The sequence below is a fragment of the Ctenopharyngodon idella genome, chromosome 9, assembly GCF_019924925.1.
Source record: "Ctenopharyngodon idella isolate HZGC_01 chromosome 9, HZGC01, whole genome shotgun sequence".
Taxonomy (NCBI): domain Eukaryota; kingdom Metazoa; phylum Chordata; class Actinopteri; order Cypriniformes; family Xenocyprididae; genus Ctenopharyngodon; species Ctenopharyngodon idella.
Window position 1 is genome coordinate 12154660 of NC_067228.1, and position 27849 is coordinate 12182508.

At 34.9% G+C, this 27849-nt stretch overlaps 2 protein-coding genes across 3 annotated transcripts; one reads left to right on the plus strand and one right to left on the minus strand.

Moving 5' to 3' along the window:
* Positions 1 to 56: 56 nt before the first annotated feature.
* parp14rs1 (poly(ADP-ribose) polymerase family member 14-related sequence 1) lies at positions 57 to 13003 on the plus strand. Of its 2 annotated transcripts, XM_051906309.1 has the most exons (17): positions 57 to 451; positions 689 to 792; positions 873 to 906; positions 3724 to 3951; positions 5106 to 5333; positions 5417 to 7680; positions 7912 to 8145; positions 8226 to 8447; positions 8583 to 8667; positions 8809 to 8955; positions 9113 to 9175; positions 9840 to 10016; positions 10468 to 10677; positions 10823 to 11479; positions 11666 to 11808; positions 12132 to 12306; positions 12407 to 13003. In XM_051906309.1, the coding sequence occupies exons 1-17, from the start codon at positions 271 to 273 to the stop codon at positions 12685 to 12687; spliced, it is 5433 nt and encodes a 1810-aa protein (XP_051762269.1). In that variant the 5' UTR covers positions 57 to 270; the 3' UTR covers positions 12688 to 13003. The 2 variants fall into 2 exon arrangements, with proteins under 2 accessions (XP_051762269.1, XP_051762270.1); XM_051906310.1 differs by lacking the exons at positions 689 to 792; positions 873 to 906.
* esyt3 (extended synaptotagmin-like protein 3) lies at positions 12991 to 26584 on the minus strand. Its single transcript, XM_051906312.1, has 23 exons — positions 25944 to 26584; positions 24983 to 25024; positions 24698 to 24832; positions 24504 to 24580; positions 24299 to 24368; positions 23083 to 23172; positions 22924 to 22979; positions 20695 to 20815; positions 20415 to 20591; positions 20238 to 20320; positions 20086 to 20134; positions 19838 to 19927; positions 19565 to 19627; positions 19386 to 19445; positions 17927 to 17998; positions 17727 to 17813; positions 17408 to 17557; positions 15317 to 15729; positions 14473 to 14571; positions 14242 to 14373; positions 14049 to 14154; positions 13880 to 13929; positions 12991 to 13729 (listed from the first exon to the last, which is right to left on the minus strand). Exons 1-23 carry the CDS (start codon positions 26262 to 26264, stop codon positions 13690 to 13692), a joined length of 2583 nt encoding a protein of 860 aa, XP_051762272.1. The 5' UTR covers positions 26265 to 26584; the 3' UTR covers positions 12991 to 13689.
* Between the last annotated feature and the right edge of the window lie 1265 nt (positions 26585 to 27849).

The following is a 27849-nucleotide window of genomic DNA, read 5'->3' on the forward strand; positions in this document are numbered from 1 at the left end:
ATTTACTCAATAACCTAGCTACAAGAATCTGTTCACTCACCTTTTTTATTTCATTTACTGCAGTACTTTCCTAGTTTTTCCAAAACAGCGATGGTTTCAACGTTTCGAAAAGAAGCTACTAAACAGGTTTCTTCTTGAAGCTGAAACGTTTTTTTGTTGTTGTTGGGAAAAACCCCGCCCGATGCATGACAGGCTGCAAAGAAATCAAAAGTGAAACTTTAAGCCTTTACACTGAGTTCGACTAACACTTCAGTCACAGGACAGGCGGACATGGCAGAGGAGTTTCCTTATGCTCTCTGCGTGGAGGGCCAGTGGGACCCCCACACTCCCAAACTAAAAAATAAACTTAACATCTATTTTCAAAGTAGGAAATCCGTCGGAGGCGACTGTGTGGTGGAACACTGTGATACTGAAGGACAGACAGCAACTGTTCGATTCAAAGCAGAGGAAGGTAAAGTTACATAAACTCTTTCAAAATTCTGAATCACTGTTACATATATCACGAATAAATTGTAAAGTGATTCGTTAATATTTTCGCGTTAAAAGTTTCATAATTATTGATTATATCAAAACATGTTGTGAAGTTACAGTGGGAGGAGTCCAGAAACGAAACTGATCTAATTTTTGCGTAGTGCAAATGAAAATCACGATGTTTGTTCACTCATGTATGTTCTAATATTTGTCTCAGTGAGACAGCGGGTTTTGAACAAACAAACGCATGAGCTCAAGATTGATCAAAAAACTGTGAAAATCACTGTGAGTCTTCCGTCATCAGAAGCATCAGTTCCTCATGTGAGTATTCAATATCACAACTGAGTAACGCGAACAGCTAATACTTTGACTTGGAGTAAAAAGTAAACTTTGTTTTATAGGAATCAACCTCTTCAGTCAGCACAATCACGTCGGGTAAGTCCTTCGGGATCAGAATAAACGCTGTTCTGCTGCCCTCTGCTGGTCATGCCAGCATGTAGGCCTAGACTTTCTTCCCGCGAAACCGTTTTTTCCCTAGGCCTATGTTTTCTTTTCTTTTCTTTTCTTTTCTTTTCTTTTCTTTTCTTTTCTTTTCTTTTCTTTTCTTTTCTTTTCTTTTCTTTTCTTTTCTTTTCTTTTCTTAAGAGTACATCGGTGACATAGATGAAAATTTTGTGGGCGTTTTATAGCCTATCAACCTAAACAAGCTGACCTACTGATTTTGATGATGCAAGTTGTCATTTTACATTTATTAAGTTATGATCACATACACAATTTTATGCCAGACATGAAAGACATAGGCTATACTTTCTTTTTTTGTCATGCAAATCCTTTATAATTGTACAAAAAGTCTTACAGTATGTCCCAGCTAACACAAATATGTTGTAAGAACGTTTGGCTAAAATTCCCAAGTTATGAAAACGTTATTTCTGAATGTTCTCTGAAAATCCAAAACATCCAGGTTTTAGAAAACATTTTTCCTTGGTTGTTCAAACATTAGAGAAAGCGTTGATGGAACGTTCTATTTTATCATTTTGCATGTAACATTACTAACATTACTATTAACTTTACTTTTGATTATTTTCTGTACATTCTAAAACAAGTAGTAATAACATTTAAAAAAAAAAAAAAAAAATTCAGAAAAAAGTTCCATGAAAGATGTATAAATATTTTTGTGCTACAACTTTGTCAACGTTATTGGAAAAAAACATTTGTTCATAACTTTAAGTTGAAATTTTATAATCGTACCTCACCTGTATACAGTTAAAGTTTTCGCTGACAAAAAACTTGTCCACTAAAGCATAGCTTCAATAGAATTAGTGATGAACGCTACAACAATATTTGTATAATAATACTGAAGTTATCATTTTCAGTACAATCGATAATGACTCTTTTCACAGACTGTAATGACGCGTTTTAACGGCCATCAGCATCGAAAATCCTGCAGTTTTTTATATTCTAATTTTTTTTTTAAAAAATGTATGTACACTTATAACACTATACTTTGTATTATATTACCTTTGCATTAAATTCCTAAAAAACAAACAAACAAAAAAAAAACAATTAATGCTGCTGTGGTGTTTCTAATACACCGGCTATGGGAGGTGATGGTAAAATTGACATCTTTCTCTCTTCTGACTACCGTTTCAATATCTCTCAATTTTCAAATGGGAACACAAAAAATATATTTAATGTAGTCTCTCATTCAACGCTATAGAAGTTTACCCAACTATGACGACTTCCGCTTCTGAGAAACCCGGAAATGTGAAAAGGGTCAATTGTACTTTCATATACAATCATGTGAAAAAGTTAGGACATCCTAGAAAATCATCTGATCCTAGGCAGGTCTTCAAATATAAAACATATATATAAATAAATATAAAAAATAAAACTTCAGATGAACGACAACACATGTCATATCACACCTTGGCATTATTTATTTAATGAAAACTAGGCCAAAATGGAAAAGCCATGGGTGACAACCTAAGTATCTTTTAATGAAAAAATATTTAAAAACTAAAGATTCTGAAAGCTTTGAAGGAGATTTTTTTTAAATATGGCTTTACAGTAGTAACAATAAATATGATATTTTATTATATGATTGTCAGGGCGTGGTTGAGGCAAAGGATGAAAAAAGGAGGATCTATGCACAATAGTCTTTATTAGTAACAAAATCAAAATAACAATATAGTCAGGTATCTCAGAACTCAAAAACATGAACAGAACAACCCGCAAACAGATGATAAGAGACAAGGAACAACTAAAAAATGAGGGCTATATATACACAGTGAAACACTAGGAACTAAACAAGATAATTAACAAGACAGATGTGTAACACATGAGACCAAATCAAAAACCATGGCAACTAATGAACAGGGACAAAGGAAACATGGGTGCGTCTCAATCAGCTACCTAGCTTCGCTAGGTCGTGAATCAGTATATTGTGTACAGGAATTTCGGGTACTGGTAAGGACAGTAAGGACCCTGGCTCACTAAACATTGGGACACTTATGGTGACAAGCAACATGACAACGTCCTTATTGTCACTCAACATCACTACTGGTATTTATGAACAACAGCAGAACTGATATAATTTGGACATTATCTTTTAATGTTATTTAAATAAATACTTTGCTTGATACATATACGTGCAACATTAAATGAATTATAAATGTTAGCTAGATTATGTTCATTACCTGTCTAGCGATGTATGTTTATGCTGAAATATACTTAAATAATGGTTTGTATTTTTAAAAAACATTTATTGCTTTAGAACTTCCATTAAGGGAACATAGTGAGCATCGATGTTCCCTGGTTTTATTGTGGGACTTTTTAGGGAGTGAACGTTTCAGTGCACTGGAATGATTTCAAAAAGTAATACGTATACTAATAGTGAAGATTTTATTCAGCTTTAGCATGGTTATTTGTGCATGATACCTCGGCACAAACAGGATACCAAGCTTAATAAATGATATCTTCAGCACAACTAACACCTTGTAGCTTGCAATCTGTCTACACCGGATGTGACAAAGCAACTATTGCAAAACAAATTGTCTTTTGTGTCAGTTGTAGCATAGGTACATCAGAAATAGAACGGTGCATCAATTTACTGTCTTATTTGTCGCACCACATCGCATCCAGTGTAGACAGTATCACTGATTATAATGGGGTCTATTGTATTTTGTTGTGTTGCGTCACAGCACTTGTAGACACTGTGTAAATCTTTTCAAATTAATGATGTTTTATATTCAGGTGAACCACAGAGTGAAGAAGAAGAGAAGGTTGAGATACCTGAGGAAAAAGAAGAAGATACAACCCATAGATCAGCTGTAATTGAAAACATCCAAAACAGCGGTCAGGAGTTTCTGACAATGCTGGTGGAAAATGTACAGAAAGGATCTTCTGGTGAGGCGAATGACTTCAGCATTGAGATGATACCAGAGGGCAACTGTGCTGTCGTAACCTTTTCCCATAGCAAGGGTAAGTCATGAGTTGTGTTCCCCAGTAGAATATCCCTCTATGGTACGGTGTTGCCTCCAGGCAACATGGTCTATTTTAGTTTGTTTTTAATAAAATAAGACACCAATTGATTGATCAAATGTATCTCAGGACAGAATAACTCAAATACTAATCAATAAAAGTGCAAAAAAGACCAAAACATGACCAACAGGGGTCCATTTTGTGTCCTGTTTCAGCACATGTGCACATGTCACATGACTCCATATTTTCTCTAATGAAAAGTGCTTTTTCCCACAAAAAATATGAGTCACCTTCACTGGCAAGTAAAGAAGTATTTTTAAGAACTTTATTATATATCATCAAATGTTTTAGAAAAAAATAACAACCATAATGGAATCGCATAAGGCCATACAGGCACAATAGGTTTCAATAGAAATGTATTATATTTGTAAGGAAAAAAGTTAGAATTATCTAAATATGTTGGCATTTTCACATGATTTTGTAATGCACTTATAAGAATAGTAATTCACATACTATATCTGCATATATTATGATTTGCACATTTTCTATAGCACTTCAAAAAGGTATAAAACACAGGTAACACTGTCAGTTGATGAGGGTGATGATAAGGGGTCATACTGTGATGAGGAAGATCATCCTGGAAAATGAGGAAATATGATAACTTGAAATAATAACAATAATATGATGGTTTGGTAATACTTGTGTTCAACTATGGTACAACTGGATAACAGCGGGATATAAAATGTTACTTTTTATTAAAAAAAAAAAACTTTTAATACATTAAAAACTAGATAAATTTGTTTGTTCAAATGTCTAGTTAAAGAAATTGATGTTTTCAATAAATATATTTCTTTTTTCTACATGAAAATACCAAATGTTTAAATTTTTCCATTGTGGTACAATGTTGCCTCGAGGCAACAAACTTATAAAAATTAAATAAATTAAAAAATTATGAAAATGTTTACTGATATTGTTAAAGTGTCCAATTTTAACAACACAAATAATTTTTTCCTCATTGATATCATATTGCGTACCATAGAGGGATATACTCTTCAGATGTACATGCAAAATACTAAGCCTTTTGGGACGGCGTCTTAGTGTTGATCACCTTCCCTCTAACCCACATTTCCTGTTACTTATATTTTCTTCAATAGATGCAGAAAACTTCATTATATCCTGCCCAAGCAATGGAATTATTAAGAGGAAAAACATGAAAGTCAGATTACTTGAAATGACATCAAAGGTGAAAGCTGAAGGCTTACCTCCAAACACAAACTCTGACTACCTCATGCTCTATTTTGAAAAATTTGGAGAAGTAGTGGATGATGGGGTAACATTTGAAACGGATCAGTCAGCAATAATCACTTTTAAAAATCCTGAAGGTATATAAAGTGGTTACATTTGATTTTTTTCATTGAATTTAATTTCTACATATGCATAAACTATACAGTGTTTGCTTTTTCAGATGTGCAAACAGTCATTGACCAGCAACATCAGATTAAAAAGCAGCCTTTCAGAGTACTGCCATACTATGACACACTACAAACAGCTCTATATGGTAAAGACAGACCCACTCTGAGACTTCCAGAGGCATTTACTGAGAAGATTGATAAAACTGTATGGCACCACTTAAAGGAAAACCAAAAATATCTGGGTTTAGTCACACAAGCTATGTCCAGTCATTTTTGTGAGATAGATTTTCAGTCCTCAGCAGTGAAGATCAGTCCTTCATCCTCTTTACTTAACCAAGGCGGGCAGACAAGAAAACTTATTCAGACATGGAGTGAAATCGCCCTTTCTGAGTTCTCATTGTCAGTGTCTAAGTTTAAATCCATTGAGCTCCACATTCAGAAGGATGCATGGACAGAGATACAGCCTGAAATTCAAAAAGCAGTAGCGGGAGAGGCAGTCACACTGGTTCCCTGTGCAGATGAAGGGACAATATCTGTAGCCGGCCTGAATGAAGATGTGAACGGGATTGAGGGAATTCTGAGAGAAACTGTTCAGAGAGTCACCCAACGAATCCAAAGGGAGAAGGGCAGTGAGACTGATGAAATAAATATGACTCCATCCATTTACAAGCTTGTTCTCTGTGATGGTTTGGAGCAGCAAATTAAAGACAGATTTCCAGAAATGGACATAACATACCATGCGCACAGCCAAAAGTTAACTCTTTACGGTCTAAAAGATGAGATGCTGGAAACAAAGAACAAGATACTGGAGGCTGTTCTTAGTTTGATTCGTAAACCAACTGAGCTCCACCAATCTGTTTTAGATTTTCTGTTCAAGAAGGATCTGGAAGAAATGTCCATAGTTTTGTTTTTTAACAAAGGAATCAATGTAGCATTAGAAGCCGATGTAAAGAGAGTTTTGCTTGTTGGAAAAACAGACAAGGACTTGGATTTTGGTGAGAAGCGACTGCAGACAGATCTGGGACATTTGAGCTTCAATGTAGAAGATCCCAGTGTTCTAACAAGATCAGACTGGCAAGACCTTGTGTCTCACATTAAAAAAAATGAGAAAAATGTTACAGTACAGACATCAGTCAACCAGGTGATGGTTTCTGGCTTTGTTGAGTCTATCAAGGATGTTGAACAAGAGTTATATGATTTTGTTCAGAAAAACTCACACTTCGAGAAAACTCTGAAGGCTCACAAGACCGTTGTCACATTCATCAGGGATCACAAAACGCAGGATTGGCTTGAAGAGGTGAAAGGTAAAGTGAATGTGGACTTTAAAGATGAAACCATCGTGATCAGTGGCCCAAGGCTTTGTGTCTCTGAGTTTGTGCCTATGTTTGATGACTTGATTACGTCTGCACATCACTGCACCATGAAAATAGTTAAACCAGGGGCAAAGAAGTTTTTCAAGGAGAAAGAGTCAATGTGTGTTACAATTGCCAAGACAAATATGAGTTGTCTGGTCCAATTAATAGACGACTATGACCACCCACATGACACTGTTCAGTCGCAGACAATAAAGCCTGTTTATCAATATAAAACACATGAAGGAATTGAGATTACAGTAAACAAAGCTGACATGTGTTCATTTCAAGCGGATGCAGTGATCGGTGCATGCAAAGAGAACCTCCTACTGGATGGAGGTTTAGCAAAGGCACTCTCAGATGCTGCTGGCCCTAAACTTCAGAATGCCTGCAACCAGCTTGTCAAAGTACGGAAGTTGACAACAGGTGATGCAGTTCTCCTCGATGCAGGGGGACAGCTGCGATGCAAGCATGTCATCTTAGCAATAGGACCACATTATAATTCTTCAAAACGTCAGGAGTCCGAAAAGCTCCTGAAGAAAGCTGTGAAGAAAAGTCTGAATGTGGCAGATCAAGAAAGCTTCAAGTCGTTGGCAATCCCAGCCATTAGCTCTGGTGTATTTGGTTTCCCATTAGACCTTTGTGCAGAAACCATTGTGAAAGCTATAAAAGAGTTCTGTGATTTTGTTGAAGTAGACATTGCGCTGAGGAAGATTCACCTAGTTGACAATAATGATAAAACGGTTCAAGCTTTAGAAGCTGCTGTGAAGAAAATTTATGGGGTCAGTTCACTTACCAGCAGCATGACAGCTGGAAGCAGTTCAAGCAGCCAGCAGCAAAACCAAGCAAGTTCTTCTCCAAGCCAACAACAGATAACCACACTCTTTCAAGGGGCATCTCAAAGTTTTCCGACAAAAGAAGGTTTAACCATCACCCTTATGAAAGGAAACATTGAGGACACAACAGTGAGTTCCATATATATTTACAGATTATGCATAATATTATTTGGTGTATTGCTTTCTTCTGAAGTGTAGTTTGTATTTGAAATATCAAAAATGTTTAGAGATTTATTTTTATTTTTTTGTATAAAATAAGATTTTATATATTTAGTTCTTAGGCCCCTTGCCAAAGTAAAATGCTGGAGCATGATTTGAGCTAAATAATCATCTGTAAATATCTGCTCTTTTTTTATATAGATGGATGTCGTTGTGAACACTCTCAGCAGTGACCTGAATCTTGGTGTAGGAGCTATTTCAAATGCCCTTCTCAAAGCAGCTGGTCCACAGCTTCAGGTTCTGCTCAATCAGCAAGTCACAGGCACTGCAAACATTGGAGCAGTTTTTGAAACTGCAGGTGCAAACCTGAAGAACAAACTGGTGTTCCATGCAGTCGTACCACACTGGAATCAGGGACAAGGGAATGAACAGAAGGTAATACTCATTGATTGATTTTTAGTGATTAGTAGAAAAAAACCTGATGCTTTTAATGATATTTTATTCTCTTTGAGCAGGTGCTGGAGGATATCATGGATAAGTGTTTAGATCAGGCAGAGCAGCGTCAGCAGAGCTCCATTGTATTCTCTGCCATTGGCACAGGAAACCTGGGATTTCCAAAGCCACTGGTGGTCTGCACAATGCTGGACTCAACCCTCAAGTTTAGCAGTAAAAGAAGTTCAAAGCATGTGAAGGAAGTGGTATATGTTCTTCACCACAAAGATACGCAAACCATTCAGGTACCTGATATATGATCTCATTTCAGCCTTTTTAAGATCCATATGGAGTCACGATTCCACATTTTGCAGATTTTTGACTCTTACACAATAATGTGTTATTTTCACCTCTGTAATACTGTATGTCATTCACTACAGGTATTCACAGATGAGTTCAGCAAAAGGTTTTTGGGCCAGTCTGCTGCAGCAACAGCAAGTAACCCCACACAGCCCCAGAGCACAGGTGCCCTAAACTTCACTTATCAGATCCAAATTACCTATAACTAACTTGTTTTAAGGTCATTTTTAGTGGATGTATGAAATAAATTCCTCTTGATATGGTACCTTACCATAATGGTCATTCAGTTCTGTTTTATGTTTACAGGCCCCTTCTCAAAGGTCACTACGAAATCTGGGATTCATGAGACTACAGTGGGAGGAGTAACACTTCAGGTCCTGAATGGTGATATTACTACTGAGAAAACTGATGTCATCGTGAACTCTAGCAATAAAGAGTTCACACTGAAATCAGGTAAAGTTACTAATACTGAGTTAGTAGAAACCTGTAAATGCTTTACCTTACTCATGTCTTTTCAAGCATTTTGCTTGTAATTGCTTGTTGCTTCATTTTATAAGATAGAAATAAATGAGCTAGTACATAAAACAAACATTTCTCTCAAACTGTCAAGGTGTCTCAAAGGCTATTTTGGATAAGGCTGGCCCAAACGTAGAAGCTGAGTGTCAGCAACTTGGTGAGAAGCATGTTTTAATTCCTAAACTACCCAAGTGAACAAAAATATACTAAAATGAATTTAAAATACATTTATCTTGTGCTAAGTATACTACAAATACATTTACATATTTATGTGCTAAATCAAATATCCTGCAATTATACTTTTGGTATACTTAAAGTCTGCTAAATTGGAACAACTAATTTTGTACTTAATGCACTTTTTAATTGTGTGTAAGTAGTGCTGAGGTCTAACTAAAGATGTACTTAAGTATATTTGATTGTGCTAAAGTGGAGCTATTGCAAGTATACTTTAGGTACACTTTAAATATATTGCATTTAAAGACTGATATTATACAAAGATCATACAATCCTTACTAATAGTAAACACTTTTAGGCATAATATTAAGAAATGTGCATTGTGCAATAAAGAAATACTCCAAATAAAGTTATATATCAGTAAGTCTTAAATGATGTGTCAATAAATATGTTAATAGATTTGAAGTATACTTAGTATGAAATAAATGTATTTTAAGTAGATTTTGGTATATATATATATATATATATATATATTTTTTTTTTTACAAGGGTAAAATATTTAATACGAATTTAAATAAAATAAATGTAATATTAAATTAGAAAAGAGCAGGTGGTGCTTTATAATTCTGGTCCATGTGTTTTTTCAGCGGCCAAGACTAACAGTGGACTGATAATGACTCAAGCTGGGAATTTACAGTGTAAAAAGATCATCCACATTGCAGCACAAAGCAATGCTATTATGATCCAAAAACATGTTAAAAAGGCCCTGGAAATGTGTGCCAAGGAAAAGTTAACCTCCATTTCCTTCCCAGCTATTGGCACAGGTAAGAACAGGAAAATGAACAGATGAGAGGGAAAGTGCAATTGTTGTTCATCTATGTCACACAATGACTGTCCTTATATATAAAATATAAAGCATATATGAATTCAATTTTTATAAGTAACATATATTTTTTATTTATTTTTCCACTTGTTTTTTTTTTTTACAAAACATATTTGTATTTATTATTTGTACAATACATTTATTTATTTATTTATTTTCTAGAGCTGTTAGTTATTATAGTTGTTATAATTTGAGTTTAACTGAACTGATTGTGAGTAATCTCAAATTCTGGTTTAGCATTTTAAATAAATAAGTGGTCATAAAGGTTTTTCATCTTAAATTAACTTTAGCAGCCCAAATTCCTACAATATTTTATGTTGTCAATGCAAAACATGTTTTTCACTAAAAACATGAACATGGTTCATAGTCACGTTGCTTTCCTTTTTTTTTAGGACAAGCGGGTTTGTCTCCAGGTCAAGTAGCAGACTCCATGATGGATGGTGTGTTGGACATGGTAAGAAAAACTCCCCAGTCCACTATCAAGCTGATCAGATTGGTTGTGTTCCAGGCCCCCATGCTTCCTGAATTCCTCAAAAGTATGCAGTATAGAGAAACTGGGCCTCCCAAACAAGAGAAAGAGAGTACATGGTCAAAAATCAAAAGTATGAATCTCATTACTTACACTTCAACCTAATTTCATAGAACATGTAATTTTCTCAGTAGCTTTTAAAACATTAAAATATTCAAACATGTCAAACACGACCTGACTGAAGATATTTCTCTATTCCAACATTGTGTATGTTGTAGCATATGCAAAATCATTCTTCAGTGGATCTTGGGAGAAAGAAATAAAACAACATGGTGGCAAAGACTTTGTCATTGAAGGCGTGCAAGTACATCCAGTGCTTTTTTCTATCTGTGGACCATCACAAGCAGAAGTGGACAAAACAAAGCGTTTCTTAGAGGATACGATCTCTCAGGAACAAGTGTTCGAGTCCATCACAGACACAGCGATCCTTAGCTTAACAGATAAGGACCAACAGCGAATCCAGGACCTGCAAAGCAGTATAGATGTGACTATAAGGCTAGAGTACAAAGCCCATAAAGGTTTAGAAGGGACCTCAGGACAGGCCACACTCATAGTACAAGGTCTCAGCCGAGATGTTCTAAAAGCCATTCAGGAAATCCAAGAAATGCTCAAAACAGCCAAAGAAAATGAAATACTAAAAAAAGACCTGGATTACACAAGTGAGCTTGTGGATTGGCAGTATGAACAAGGTGGGCAATATAAGAGTTTTGATCAACTTACAAATTTTGAGTTGGAAAAGGCCCTTAGCAGGCAAGCTCCAGACATCAGAATTTCCTTCCAAGGCCAAACGTACCAGGTCAAACTGCCTGAGGGTCCTGCGGTGAGCACTACTAGTGGAAACCAGATGGACATCAAACGCATTGACAAACTGAAAGGTATTTGCTGTGTAATATCATATCGATACGAAAAAGAAAATAATACATATATAAATATAAAGTGAATAAATGTATAAATTGTCTTATCATAATAAATAAAAGATGCAAATTGGATATGATTTGTCTAATTGCACTAGAACTAATTTCACTACCATTTTAAAAAAAAAACTATATGTTTTTCTTCAGCAATTGAAAGTATCCCACAGTATTGGGATGCCATGGCGCCTGACCAGTTGTACCAAAGGTTTAATTTGCAAACGACCAGCACAGAATACAAAGAAGTATTGAGGCTCTTCCAGGCCACTTGTCCAAAAAACAATGTCTTGAAGGTGTGTGTCATTTTATTATATTGTTTTTTTTTTCTTCATATCCGATGGTCTACACAGGGTTGAACATACTAATGCCTTTCCCTCCTAAAATATTGTTTTTAGTGTTTTCTGAACAGTTCATACTTATTTACAGGATTTAAACCCCAGTTATATATAGAATTCTTAGGATGTGTGTAGGTGGATGTAATTTTTTAACTAGGTAGTGCTATACATTGTAAATCACAAGGAAATAAACACATGGCAACATCACCAACAACTCCATTTCATACTCATATTCATTATGGGATTCTTATCTGGTTTTTACACCTGGTTTTTTATTATAGATTGAACGAATCCAGAATCCTGGCATGTGGAAGAACTACCAGAATAACAAAAGCGTCATGGAGAAAAAGAACGGTCATCAAAACAATGAGAAAAGACTATTTCATGGAACCAGTGAGCAGACTATCAGTCACATCAATAAGAGTGGATTTAATCGCAGCTATGCAGGAAAAAATGGTAAATCATTTGCTACAATCACTATAATATTCACATTTCATCATTCTAACTGAAGTTGTGTATAAATGTATTTTTCATATCTTAATTTTTCTTCTTATAGCTGCAGCATATGGAAACGGCACTTACTTTGCACTTAATGCAAGCTACTCTTCTAGCGACACATACTCAGTGCCTAATGCTCAGAGACATAAGCACATGTACCTCTGCAGAGTCCTTACGGGAGACTACACTAGAGGAGTAGGAGGGATGATTGTGCCACCTGCAAAAAATGCCAACTGTGACCTGTACGACACTGTTGTGGACAACCCTAATGCTCCAACCATTTTTGTGGTATTTCGTGATGATAATGCTTATCCTGAATATTTAATCACTTTCACTTAGTCACTTAATCATTTTACACAGTGAGACTGAGGACTTGATCACATCAGATACAATCAGGGAGAAGATTTTTAAATAGAACTGTAGTTCCCATAATGTTTCTTACTGAATCATCAAAATTTTAAAGGGCTTTAATTATGGAAAATGTATGTGCCTTATAATGAATTTATTTTCTGTTGTTTTTGCTGTGAAATGTTTAGCTGTAATGTTTACAAAATTGTGTCTTGTTAATTCTGGTGATATTTTCTCTAAAAATATGCACAAACAAGACAATCATTTAAACAAACTGCACTGCAAATAAAGAACTTAAACCTTCAAATAGTTTTATTGTAATTTCTTACATCCTTATACAACATACAACTGATACTTTTGGCATATATATAAAAAAAAAAAGTTTATAAGCACAATCCACAAGTATGTTTGCTTTTCTACATCTTAGTTACAAATATAAAAATAAATCATTATAGTTATATTTCCTCTTTGTGCAGAAAGTAGAGATATTTGGAACGGAATTTTGAATTCCATTGTAACAACTGAAAATAATACTTCATGCTTTAAGTTTTAAAATCATATCTGTCTATATATTTAGGAATTCAAGTGGTTTTGCTACCATTCCATGAGTTCATACTAATATTTATAAAAAATAATTAATGAAATACAGCACAAAAATAAAAAATAAACCTGTTTTGAAGACTTTTGACAGAAAAATTGAAAAAGACCGAAAGCCACACAACCTGTCATGTTAAGATTCACTGTATCACACAAAAAAAGACTGCAAATGCATAAAACTCAGTGTATGAATGTAAAAATAGATGGTGGAAAAAGTATAAAATTGGATCCTACAGTGTGGCATAAGGTCAACATGAGCAATGAACTATTGTGTAGATTTAGGAATTATGTATTCCTGTCACCTTAAAAGTCAGTGTCAAAGTCATTAGTCTGTCTCATTTGAGTATAAATAATAAATTTGCTCCATTATTTTGTGTGTAGTTGACCTCAATTTTGTTAGTTTGTCTTCTTCAGCCCGGGGAGAGTGAGTTCATACCTGTTTGATCGGAGAGAAAAAGTAAATAAACACATAAACACACACACCATCTGTATACACTTATTTAAACCATATTAGTAAAAAAAAAACCTCAGCTGTGCAATAAAAGTTAATGCCACAACAAATGTAGTTCACATTTGCTGTCCTTACCATTCTGTGGAGCCTTTGATCAGATCCATTTCAGACATATCAATCAAAACCTTTTGGAAAAAAAAATGTAATGTCAACATCCCGATAATTAGAAAATGCTTTTTTTATCTAAGTTTACTCTGTAGCTGCCTCATATATTCATGTCAATCAACGTTCTTTCTCCACTTACCATTCCAATCTCCTTTCGCTCTCTTTTGTGAAGCATTTTATTGTTTTTTACTGCAACGTCCAACTTTCTGTTTCTTGCTTCCTCCGGTGACACGGCAAACTCAAATCTGAGATGAAGAGTTATTTTAGGGATCTTTAAAACATTTCAAACAATGAAAATACTTGGTTTTCAGGAAGTGAAAAATGGCTCTAACATCTCATTGAAGACAGGGTTCACGGTCTTCTTTTTAACTGGAGTGCGCTTGCGGTGTTTCCACGTCTGATCAGGCAGCAGATACAGGCGGACGTAAGTATCAGAGCCGCTCTCGCTGCAGGAGAACAGATCCCTAAGAAGCCATGAAGAAAGATAATAGTTTTTATGATTCTTTCAGCTCTGTGGTAAAATAATTACAAGGTATATAAAAAAAGATACATAGGCATCTCACTTGCAGCTGTTGACCATCACGATGAGCCGCTTCCTTAAGGTGGCATAACGCAATGTGAGTTGGATCTGCCCAAAGCTGCCCTGGTGATTCAAGACGGCCCTTAAAATTAACATATAAACTCATTGGTGAAATCTGAAGATTTTTATAGGACAAAACATTTGTCAGTTATTGAACTGTACTGAATCAACACTGAACTGACATGAGCTAAATAATGACACTATTGTCTTCTGTAGACTTGCTTATAGATGAAATAAGCTTGTTTCATAATTTGATTAAAGGGATAGTTCACCCAAAAATGATTAGTTCCAAGCCTGTATGAATTTCTTTCTTCTGCTGAACACAAAGGAAGATATTTGGAAGAATGTCAGTAACCAAACAGATCTCACTCCCCCATTTACTTCCATAGTAGGAAAAATAAATACTATGGCAGTCAATGGGAGGCAAGATCTGTTTCGTTACAAACATTCTTCCAAATATCTTCCTTTGTTGTCAGCAGAAGAAAGAAATTCATACAGGTTTGGAACTACTTGAGGGTGAGTAATTGATGACAGAATTTTCATTTTTGGGTGAACTATCCCTTTAACTTTGCACTATTATTGAACTAAACTGAATCAACACTGAACTGACTTGAGTTGAATAAAGACACTATTGTTTTCTGTAGTGCTGCTTTATAGTTAAACTGAGTTCACTTTATAACTAAAGAACTTTGCAACATTCACACTGTTATTTTATTTATTACTGTGAAGCTGCTTTGAAACAATCTGTATAGTATTAAGCGTAATATAAATAAATAAATGTAAATGAATGAAAAATAAATAAATGTAATGCATTATATTGTACATACTCTGGATAAGGGACGCTGTCTGTTAGATCAAAGCGAGAAGAAGCTATTGAGTTATCTGACAACAGACTGTGGGAATCGTAGCGACGCATTTGACTGGGGGTGGAAGGGGTCGAACGCAGCGCCTCTGTGCCCACGAAAGTGCTTCGTCTATAGGGGGGATACTCTGCTTGGAGGTCATTAGAGGAGCTGACTGAAGATGGCATGGGGGCAGGAACAGTCTGTGTTCTGGAGAGTGGGACAGATGAAACGGGCACATTTTCCTTCTGGTTACTCTGTACAGGTTGAGCTGGAGCTGGAACTGGAGTTGGAGCTGGAGTTTGAGGCTCAGGGCGAGTTTGAGTTGATGAGGCTTTTGACTTATCCTGAGCTGGTGGAGTGACAACCTTTGGTTCCCGTTTCTCCAACGTAAGAATCTAAATAAAGCGAAAGGTGTGAAGTCATTGTTAAACATTTACCAACAAATATTATAGTCATTATTTTAGTAATTTATGTCTTAATTGTATGTCTTCTGTTCCAGATGTATACCACATTAGTATTATTTATTTTATTTTACTTATTTATTATTATTTTCTTAGTTTACTTATTTAAATGTTCTTTCTGTTCTTATGTCATATGTATGTGTGTACCAAGAGCTCCTGTAGAAAACCACAACAAATTCCTTGTGTGTTTGTAAACACCTGGCGAATAAAGCTCATTCTGATTCTGATTCTGAATATACAATAGAACATATATTTATATAATAGAACTATTTTTACATCAAATCCTTTCGGTAGAGGGATACTCCACCCAAAAATAAAAAAATTCTCTCGTCATTTACTCACCCTAATGCCATCCATTGTATATGGCTATCTTTCTTCAGACAAACAAGTAGATTTTTAGAAAAATAATTATTCTCTTTGATTCCATATACAGCAAGTGGATAGGCCCCTCAAAGTTGACATTTCAAAAACCACGCAAAACAAACATGACGAGACGTTATGTGATGCGAGTTTCACAACGCATTTACATTTATTGACATCAAGTGAACACATTGCTGAAGCGATGGTTTCTAGTTTAAAAATTTTTTTGTTTTCTCATACATTCCTATCATTTCATTTAAGAAGATGCATCAACTGGGGATGTATGGATTACCTCCATGTTAATTTTGTGTGATTTTTGAAGTGTCATCTTTGAGGGGCCTATTCACTTCCATTATAAACACTCACAGAGATGGATTATTTTTTCCAAAAATCTATTTGCGTTCATCTAAAGAAAGAAAGTCATATACATCTGGGACGGCATAAGGGTGAGTAAATTGTGAGAGAATTTTCATTTTTGGGAGGAATATCTCTTTAAGAGTCTTTTACTGTCCTTCAGTAAAACTCCTGATTGGGTTATGGATGTCAGGATAGCAAAATCTCCCATATTTCAAGTTGTTGATGCCAAAGACTGTGTTCAGTCAAACTGCAAAAGTCATTTATTATTTGGTAGAAGCTAGTCAAGAGAGGCAGATTTCAACATGGCCAGGTTGTGTGACATACACTTATCCTACAAAATCATAAAAAAAGTAACATAAAAAAGGAACCAATACAGGTTCACTTGCAACAAAGATAAACATTGTTTGTGCTAACCACAATGTATTGTAGGAATTGTTGAAAAACAAATATAATGGTAACACTTTCATTTTGTTTTTCAATTTGTTAAAATTAATCTATTAGGTATTGTGAACAAACACTAAACAACAAATTAAATAACAATTTATGAATCTAGATTAATAATAATTAATAAATACATCCTACTGATCATTGTTAGATCATATCCATTAAAAGTATAAGTCATATATACAAACTGTAATGTTGACATTTTCAATATTATTAATAAATGCTGTAAAGTTCATTGTTAGTTCATATTACCTAATGCTTTAACTAATGTTAACATATTTAACAATATTGTAAAGTGTAACCAATATAATAAATATTATATATTTCAATGTTTGATTTTAAGTTTGATTTTATTTTACTTTTGAATGACAGTTTTTGTACTGTGTTTGGGCTTGTAAAATCCAGGTGCTGAAGAAAAAAACAAAACAGCAGTTTTAGTTCACTCGCTCACCCTGAGAACAGCTTTCATCTTGATCTGGCTATTGGCTCCGGAGCGCTCGAGCTGAAAGCGCTGATCCATTGTCATGTCAGAAACATTGAGCAGCCGGACCAATGGCAGAGTGAGTTTGCCCAGTGAGGATTTCTTCTCGTGCTCCTTTACCTGAGGCCACAGGGTAAAAGAGAGTGATAGATTTATTTTCTATATATTACATAATAATGCTATGAATTCCTGATTTTTGCTAAATTTATCAAGTCATTTGTATGGAAGAACAAGAATTATTCAGTCTATTTTAATATTGTAAAATTGATTATTTTAAGACCTGGTTTACCTCAACATTCAACACTTGGTTTTTCACACTGTGCACAAAGAATGTGAAGCATTCATCATAACTCGGGTCTTTTGTGGCATACACAATCTGTCAAAACAAATACAAACACTCCAGCTTCTAAATATCTGATCCATTATGTTTAAAAAAAGTGAAAACAGAGGGGATTGGCATTAGAATTATATTCTAAAGAAGTTAAATACCTTGCTTTTTTGACTTTGCTGATCAATGGAAAATTCCACATATGAGTTGGGATCATTAGTTTTTCTGGTGAGCTGAAATTAAAAATGGACACATCTGTAAATAAGGACGTAGACATTTTTATAATGTATATTCCAAGTAACCCTTAGATATGGTTCCCAAACTTTTTCCATCAATAAATTTCCATGACTTTTCCTTAAACTTTTCAGTTGTGATTTTTACAAATCTAGTACAGATTTTTATTTACGTCCAATCCTTGCAAGTGATATATTCGAACTATTATGCACATTAGTGAAAAAATTTGAAATGCAACTCATGGATGATTTAGCTAGTGTAGTGGTGCATCAAAAACCACATTATGCCAAAAGCAGTTCTGGCAGCTGCAAAAGAATGCTTTCATTTTCGACTGAAGAAAGTATTCAGAGAATGTGTGCATGAAAGCCTTTTCATTTCTATGTCCTGACCAGCAGATCACTCCACTACCTAAGGGGCCATTTACACAACAGTTTTCAACTAAAAACAGAAATCTTTTTATGCGTTTTGGCTGTTCATTTACATGACAACAGCGTTTTGGGACCTGAAAAAGCAAACATTTGAAAACTGGTTTCAAAGTGCCATTTTTATGAAAAGATACAGTTATACCATGTCTCCATGTAAACTACAAAAACGTAAATCTGTGAAAATGGTGACGGCATGCACATGCACATGCGTATTAAGTGTACAGAGTTTTTAGTTGTTTTCGTGAATCCGTGTGAATGGGGGTTGTTTTGACAACATTGTCATCTGTACAAAGAAAAAACATTTCCGGTTTTATTACATTGTTGTTGTGTAAATGTACCCTCAATATAATAAAATAATAAGATTGCGATCCACTGAAAATTAGGTGATATTATGATACACTGACATCATGAAAAAGACTATGAAAAAGTCCTAATGTTTCACCTTTTAATTTGCATGATGTATATGTGGTTAACGTGATCATTTTCATAGTTGAGCCACTGATAAAAACCAGCTGAACAGGTCGTTACAATTACAGAGAAGCAGAAACTAAAACCTGTGCCTTGACTTTATCGTGCTCGGTTAAAACTATATGATATAATCTCTGGAATGCTCTCTATTCAGTGCTGCATGGCAGAAGGCTGCATTCCAAATGCATGAGATGGAATGATGGAAGAGTGAAATACCTAGACATCTAGCATTTTGACCCAACAACAGAAAAAAAAAAAAAATAAAAAAAAATTCACTTTGTTCATGAGGAAACCTAATAGACAAACTTTTCAGAAAGGCTTAAAAGAACAGATCACCCAAAAACGTTAATTTATGGTCATCATTTACTCACTGCCATGAAGGGCAATAGTGGATGAAATTAAGTATTTTTTTTTTTTTTTTTTTTTTTTTTTAAATAAACTAAGAAATGACTGCAAACTGTGTATAATAAAAGGAGTTGAGACAATTTCTTACCCGAGCCTCTTTGGGTGGTTTTCCATGTTTCTCATTATGGGTGAATTCACGTTGGTTTTTCTGAAGGCAAAGAAAATGGATGAAAATATCACATAATAACACTTGTTCTCACATGCTGTGATGGGTTATGATAGGCTGGCAGTCTTTTAGAAGTGCTCTCATTGTATAAGTATACTCACAGGCAGATTGGAGGCACAATCTAGATATACTGCCAGCATGGCACAAGCAAGCCCATCACTAGTCTGAAAGATGAAAATGAACAAATTAGATGAAAACATTAAAATAACCTTAAATTTGATCCAGACAACGTTTGATTCCTTAAATATTCACATAGCACATATTTTGTTAGAAAATACACCACTTAAATCACAGCACATATTTTAGCCATCTGCCACAGTATCTAAATCAATACAACAAGGTAACTATAATAAATGCAATAAATACAAGCTTACCTCCTTCAGTAGTTCTGGGTTTGTGTGCAAAGAAAACCACTGCAGTTTCATATGTATCTGACCACTCTCAATGTCCTCCAGAGTGTACCACTGCAAATCAAAGACAGAACAACAATAACAAAAACAACAAAAAGCTTAGTTATATCATGGTATATTTATGTGCAGAGAACTATAGATAAATTCTTTGTTCTCATTCCAATCAACTATCCGTAAAGGAGCACTATGATTCTGATCTTTCTAAAGCTCACCTCATCTATCTCTCTGTCTTTTCTCACATCTCCACAATCCAAACTGAACCTGTGGCAGACAATCCAACATCTCGCACTCAGTCATATAAAATGGGTAAAATAATGAGCATCTGAGCATCTTAGCATGAGCATCTGTGCATAATCATCATTACCTGCCCAAAAAGTCATCAGCGTCTTTGTCTTCGTCATAAAGTTCCACTTCCAACTCCTGTCCAGGAGCTTCATGAATGACAAACTATTGAAACATTAATGAGATCTCTTTGCATTTCCTATTTCCCATCTGAAATTGTTTATATTATCCAGACAGATTGAGGACTGCTCATAATTACCTCATAAACTTCATTCCAACGTGGATTCAAAGTTTCTTTGATGGTCTTTGTTTTGAATTGCTTGTTCCCGACCCTCAGCACAGTATATGGATCTGACTTGCCCTTTACTAGTCCCATCATGTACGTGTCCTTTGCTACAAGATCCCGAGCCTCCAAAACATGGACCCGTACAACACCCTAAAGATGTTCACATGGTATAACTTATTCTCCAGTTTGAAAACAAACACAAAAAGCATTTTGACTGAATTTGATAATGGGAGCCAATCATTGCCAGTCTTACTCGAGGAAGAGGAAACTTCATTTGGTCAACCTTGACTTGATCAATCAAAGGGATGCACATCCGATTGGGCAGAACCATGAGAGAGGCGATGATGTCCACAATGGCTGATTCTGACATTTGACTAAGGAGTAAAGAGAGATTTAGATTTAGATGGTGGAAGACTACATATCACGTTTTTTTTCAGTTTATTGAGATGACGGAATTAAATGTGCCTGGATTACTCAATTACTACTAAAACTTTCAACTTTTTGAGCAATGTTGCTTGGGCAATTTTCCATTGAGAATGGGCAACAAATGTCTATTTGGATACTTTAGATTGAAATTTGTTGCCCATTCTCAATGGGAAAGTGCCCAAGTAACATCGCTCGGCAGAATTACCCGGCAACATTGCTCAAAAAGTTGCCCTGTGTATCATCACCTTAAGAGTCTTACAGCCAGGAAAAATCTGTCCTGAGTTGCAGGATATATGGATAAATCTCTGATTGTTATAAAGATTAAGAGTTAATAGTTAGCAGAAATAAAATTAGTTTTTCCAATTTGTACTAATAACGATAAATTGTGTTTTGAGACAGCATGTTATGTGTTTTATATACAATTATGGCAAATTAGGAACAAAGAGCACAGTTAAGTATGCAGTAATCTTATTTCTAACATTTTGGAAAAAGGACAACTTAAAGGGATAGTTCACCCAAAAAAATTCTGTCATTATTTAATCACCCCCAAGTTGTTCCAAACCTGTATGAATTTCTTCCTTCTGCTGAACACAAAAGATGATATTTTGAAGAATGTTGATGGGCACCATTGACTTCCATAGTATTTTTTTTTCCATACTATGGAAGTCAGCACATCAACTGTTTGGTTACCCATGGGGCACCAAAATTTCAGCTGCCGAAAATTATCGGCCAAAAATGACATTTCCTTTTTTTTTTTTTTTTCGCCGAAAGATAAAAATGGCCAAAAATATGTGCCAAAAATAAATGCCACCCCACCCCACCTCTAGCACTCAAGTTTCACACTCGCTCTAGCGGTTATCGCTCCAGTAGCCTCAATATTCCACTCTACACACGTGCGGAGCTAAGTTGCTCACAGCCCATGCGAACGCTTAACTTGTGTACCGCTCATGCTCATCGGAAAAACAAGTCCACTCAAATAATGTGCCGACATGAAATTTCTATGTAGTAGTATACTTGTTTCTATTTGTAATAGCCATACTGTAACATGTTGTGTATAGCCATATTGGGCAATACTGGTAAAATGACGCTACCATCTCGTTCACCGATCCGCTCCCCTACGTTCTGCTCACATTCTCTGGTGATAATAGCTTTCGAGGACTATACATTGTTTGGATAATTGGTCAAAAAATAAATCTGTTCAATCTTATTCTGTTGCATAGAACTGAATAAAGAATAATATATTGATATTTAATATTAATATATTTTCTGTCCAATTTTAGTGTGTTACTTTCAATAAAAGTGGGGTTATTTTATTTTATTGGCTTGTATTTTTTAAATTCAGTATCATTAAAATTATTGAATTTCATTAAAAAGTCTAATATTAATACAATTATACAAAAAAAGCGAATTTAAAATTATAAATAAATAATTTTTAATTTCGGTTTGGCCAAGTGCATCCAGAATTTTTGGTTTAGGGCCAGAATTTTCATTTCGGTGCATCCCTAGTTACCCATATTCTTCAAAATATCTTCTTTTGTGTTCAGAAGAAGAAAGAAATTCATAGAGATTTGGAACAACTTGAGGGTGAGTAAATGATGACAGAATTTTCATTTCTACTATTTTGGGTGAACCCTTTAAATCCTAATTATTACTACCTGTACTATTCATCTCTCCATGTACTGGAGGCTTTCATGCTATACACAGACATCTATATATAAACTCGTATGACAACATTCCATGTCCTGAAGCAGTTTTGAAGATGAGTGTAGGGTGGCCAGTTTGTTTTTGTCATTGTTTGTTTAGCCACTCCAGCTTTACTGTGACTGTGTTGCTCATGCTTATTACAAGGTTGACTGCTTGATAACACAAAGTATACACACAATTTAAAACACAACTTAACATGCTTAAGTTACGAAATAATGCAATAATAATACTTTAATACTTAGCATGTGTAATGAGAACTGTCAACTACAAAAAAATCCTATTATTCTGACAGATTTTCATTAAATACATATTATTGATTGACAATCAAAATGATTAAAATCTATGAACGTACCTTAGTCCTGGACCATCTAAAAGGTTAGTCATTCCAGTCCAATTGATTTGCAGAGCCTGGAAATGTAATTTAAAATGTTCATGTTTTGCTGATGAACTCATGACACTTTTGTTATTTTTTACTTTGAACTTGCTAATTGCTTGCAATGTCCATACTCACGGGTCGGCGAATGAAAAACATGGTGACTCCACCTACAAGGGGTGCCTGGCCAATCAGAGGCTCGAGAATTACACGTAACATCCCCTGAAGCTGAACGAAAAAATTAACACACATTCATAGTTAGACATTTTGGTAACACTTTAGAATAGGGAACATGTATTCACTATTAACTATGACTTTTCCCTCAATAAACTCCTAATTTACTGCTTATTAATAGTTAGTAAGGTAGTTGTTAAGTTTAGGTATTGGGTAGGATTAAGAATGTAGAATAAGGTCATGCAGAATAAGGCATTAATATGTGCTTAATAATTACTAATAAACAGCCAATATTCTAGTAATATGCATGCTAATAAGCAACTAGTTAAAAGACCCTAAAATAAAGTGTTACCGACATTTTCATATTATTTAACTTGTGCTGTGGGGACTGATGCTGGTACATTTACTGTCAATTCTCTCAAATGATCCAAAACAATCACATGGACAAAGACAAACTCCAATCAAATCATTACGTAATACATTTTTTGAAAATTGGCTGAGGGATCAGCAGGATGGGCATTTAAAAAACAAATAACTTCTGTATACTGTTATTCAAAAGTTTGTGGTCAGTAAGATTTCTTAAAGGAAATTAATACTTTTATTCAGCAAGGATACATTCAATCGATCAAAAGTGACAGTAAAGACATTTATAATGTTACAATACATTTCTGTTTCAAATAAATGCTGTTCTTTTAAACTTTCTATTCCTTAAAGTATACTGAGAAAAATGTTTCCTCAAAAATATTAAGCAGCACAAGAGTTTTCTATAATGATAAGAAATGTTTCTTGAGCACCAAATCAGCATATTAGAATGATTTCTGAAGGATCATGTGACACTGAAGACTGGAGTAATGATGCTGAAAATTCAGCTTTGCCATCATAGGAATAAATTACACTTTAAATTATAGTAAAAAAAGAAAACTTTTAATAATATTTCACAATATTACTGTTTTACTGTATTTTTTAATCAAATAAATGCACCCTTGGTGAGAATTAGAGACTTCTTATTAAAAAATTCATTAAAAAAAAAAAAAATCTAATCTGACTCCAAACTTTTGAATGGTAGTCTTTATCACCTCACCTGACTTAAAAGTCAACACTTGAACATCAACTGAAGAAAATACCATCTACTATTATTAGATTCAAGCAGTTTTAACATTCATTACATTCCTTCACTAACCTGAAGCCCTTTGACTCCTACTTTGATGGCTGGTTTAACATCTGCATCAATGTCCACATCAGCCTCGTAACTGCAGTAGATGAAAGAAAAAGAGAGTCTTAAAACATTTCAGGAAGTGATGGTAGTAAAACCACACATTATAGCGGCCATATGTGGGTTAGCATGATAATATAGTATCAAAATGACATTTGCTGTCATAGCTTACACAATGTTGAAGTCAAGGATGACCTCTCTTGTTTCCAGCTCATGTGTGTACACTCGTACCCCAGTAATAGTAGGAGCCTGAAACGCAAATACACCCTTGTAAACTCTATAATGATTGCTGAAATAGTTATAGTAGTGGGGTATTACACTCTATTCCCAATTAAGGGCACAGAGCCTCAGATTGTGGAATTATACCTTCTGCCCCATGTGAACTTTAGTAAAAGTGAAGGTCTTCAGATGGGGGCTGGACGTTCTTACAGCCGGCTGAATGTTTTCAACGAGAAGCTTCTCCATGTACATGCCAAAGAATGGCCATGCCTGCTGAAGAATCTACAACAAACAAGCACATTTAGAGACACGCATTTAATGCGGAAATATCGAAATACTACAATCTAAACTCCCACAGGCAAACAAATTTATGAAAAAGAGGTTTGAAAAAATATGTCAAGGGCAAATTAACCTCTCAGGATGAAATCTTACCTTGTTCATCCATGCAGCCTTCTCAACATCTGCAAAGTCAATCTATCAGGGCAAAGAATAAGGAACATAATAATTGGACATTTCACAACAAAATGTTGTTCCAACAGTTTCAAGATCAAAAACATAAGTTGCTTAAATATGAATTCATTTTCACATTTCCTTTCGGCTTTTTTTATGAAATATGAATTACATCAAGTTTTTATGCCATTAAAATAATTTTCTTGTGAAAGAAGCAATATTCATGAAGCATTTTATGATGCTCAGATGGGTTATTTAAACACAAAACACCAGGTTCAGACCTTCAGTCAGGCATTTTTAATTTTATTTTATGGTATATGGATATCTGCGACTTGTAATCTGTTATATCAAAATCAACAGTAAAGATCCGGTGTGTTATTTCACGCTGTTAACCTGAGACAGGCTGACTATTTTTGTTACACAGGGTAGGGATAGTTCAACCTAAAATGAAAATTTTGTCATAATTAATTTACATAGTCACTAATATTCTTCTGATATCTGACAGCCTCACGTCTACTTTTCTTTTTTCCTTTTTAGGTGAACTACCCTTTAAGACTAGATTGGAGTAATTGTAGCTAATATAAAAACTGGAAACTGGAATTTGTAACTTTACAGGTCCAATAAAATGGTCTTACACCATAATCCATTTTATATATTTTGCTCAGCTTGGTACCATATTAAAGGTGTGTCAGTTTCTTGTTTTAAGGTATGAAGGGCTGGGTATTGTAATTAAACAACTCAGGCTGACACCTTTGTGTGTAATGTTCCCAAAGCAACACAACAAGAAGCCACACCTCTGACAGTCCTCTGACAGAAACTAAGCAGTAGGCTAATACACAAAAACAGTATTTTCCCACCAGCATTGGTTTGCATCTTCAGAATATACATTCACGCTGCATTTAAACTAGTATTATTCCAGGTCAATGGCAAGAAGACCACCCACCCAAGCTGGCATGTTCATGGCCTTGAGTTCAGTGCTGATCACGTCCTTCTCGTTTTCCAAAAAGTCAATAGCTGTATCGATCCTCTGATCTTTCCACCTGCGGTTGTTTTTCCACATTGTCCACATCAGCATACTCAGAAGAATCCAGCTGATGCTGAGTCCAAGCGAGCCGGTCAGGTACACGGGATAGCACAGGACAATCGCTCTCATCATGAACATCAGGAACTCCATGATCATCTGATTGACATCCTTTACACTGAGTCCCTCTGGATTTCCAGCAGAGGTGGAGGGCTCTTGACCCTCAGTGACTGCAGCACTCATTGTGACTATGGAGACTGACTAGTATTTAAACGTATGAAGTTCCTACTACGTAGAAGTAAGAGCGTCTAAATTCACATCAGAGACGCATCGCCTGTCGATCGATCGCTGATGGTTTACAGGGTGCTTGCGATCAAATCCAACCATCAGATCGAGATTGTAAACAAAACATTTCATCACGGGTGACCGTCGCGATTAGTCCATCTCCAACTGTGATTGTGGAAACTCTCGTTCAGTTTTTGTGAACTTCCGTGTTTCCCATCCATTGGGTTTTTTACCTGGCATGGCCTCTACGTAGACACGCCTAAATTCCACCCTTTTCTGTGTATGAGAAAAAGTACAATCTCGTTCATGTAGTAAGTTGACAGACAGGATCTGCTACGAAACTAAAACGATTGAAAATGTATTCTGTTCGTGGAAGTATGAAGACAACATCATTAAGCTGATAAAGAGTGCGCGGCCGAGATTTATTGCAGATTTTTTTTGTTTACTTAGTGTTTTAAAGAAACGTGATTACGAAATTAACAACAACAATAGAAAATGAAGAAGAATCAGCGTTTAAATTACAGATTATTTTAGCTTTAAACTTTTTATTGTCTCTTTAATTTTTTAAAAAGTTTTAGCATTTTAAAGTTTCATATAAACTTTATATATTTATGTGCACTTTATTTATTTATGTATTTATTTATTTATTTATTTATTATTTGTCTTTAGCAAAGAATATTGCTGTCATTATTCTCACACCAAACATTTAAGAAAACAATGATTTTGAAGAAACGTTTATATTTATATTTATATTTAGTCATCTAAAATGGGCCACGTTTTGGTAAATTGCTTATAATACCATCAAATAAGCTGATCTAATGATATTTTTATAAATTAGCATGGGTCTCTTAAATATATATATATATATATATATATATATATATATATATGTATATTAAAATGTGAAAAAGTATAATTGTTTTAAAATTATGAGAGTTAGAGTATCAGCAGGTCCCTTCTTGAGCCATGGCACAACATTCAGGTAAAATGGGCCAGTATAAAAAGAGAACAACACAGGTAATTTCGGCTGAAATCATTTTATTTTTAACAGTAAATTGACACTATTAGACACTAATAGAAAGTTGAACGAATATTTCATTAAAAAATGCTTTAAAAAAAACGAACTGATCGTGTTCATTGGTGTGTGTTTCTATGCTTTGTCAAATATCTGTCAAACGTTTTGTTAAACATTAGAACATCTTTGACAAAAAAAAAAAAAAAAAAATCACTTTAACATTTCCTGTAGCTATAGGTCCTAACATTGTACTGTACTGACATCTTCCTTCTCTTCTCTTCTCTTCTCTTCTCTTCTCTTCTCTTCTCTTCTCTTCTCTCTATGTTTCCTTTCTTTGCTTGTCCTCCTGCCATACTGTCTGCAATGCAATTTCCTTTAAAAGACTGTTAAGATTGCGTATGGATAGCCTACATTTAGGCCTATAAACCTATTTTCACCCTCAATTCACCCTCAAAGTCAAAACTATTGTTACATGTCAACAAGTGTTCAAGCAACAATGCAAGATCAGTTATTGTGATTGGCTGTAAA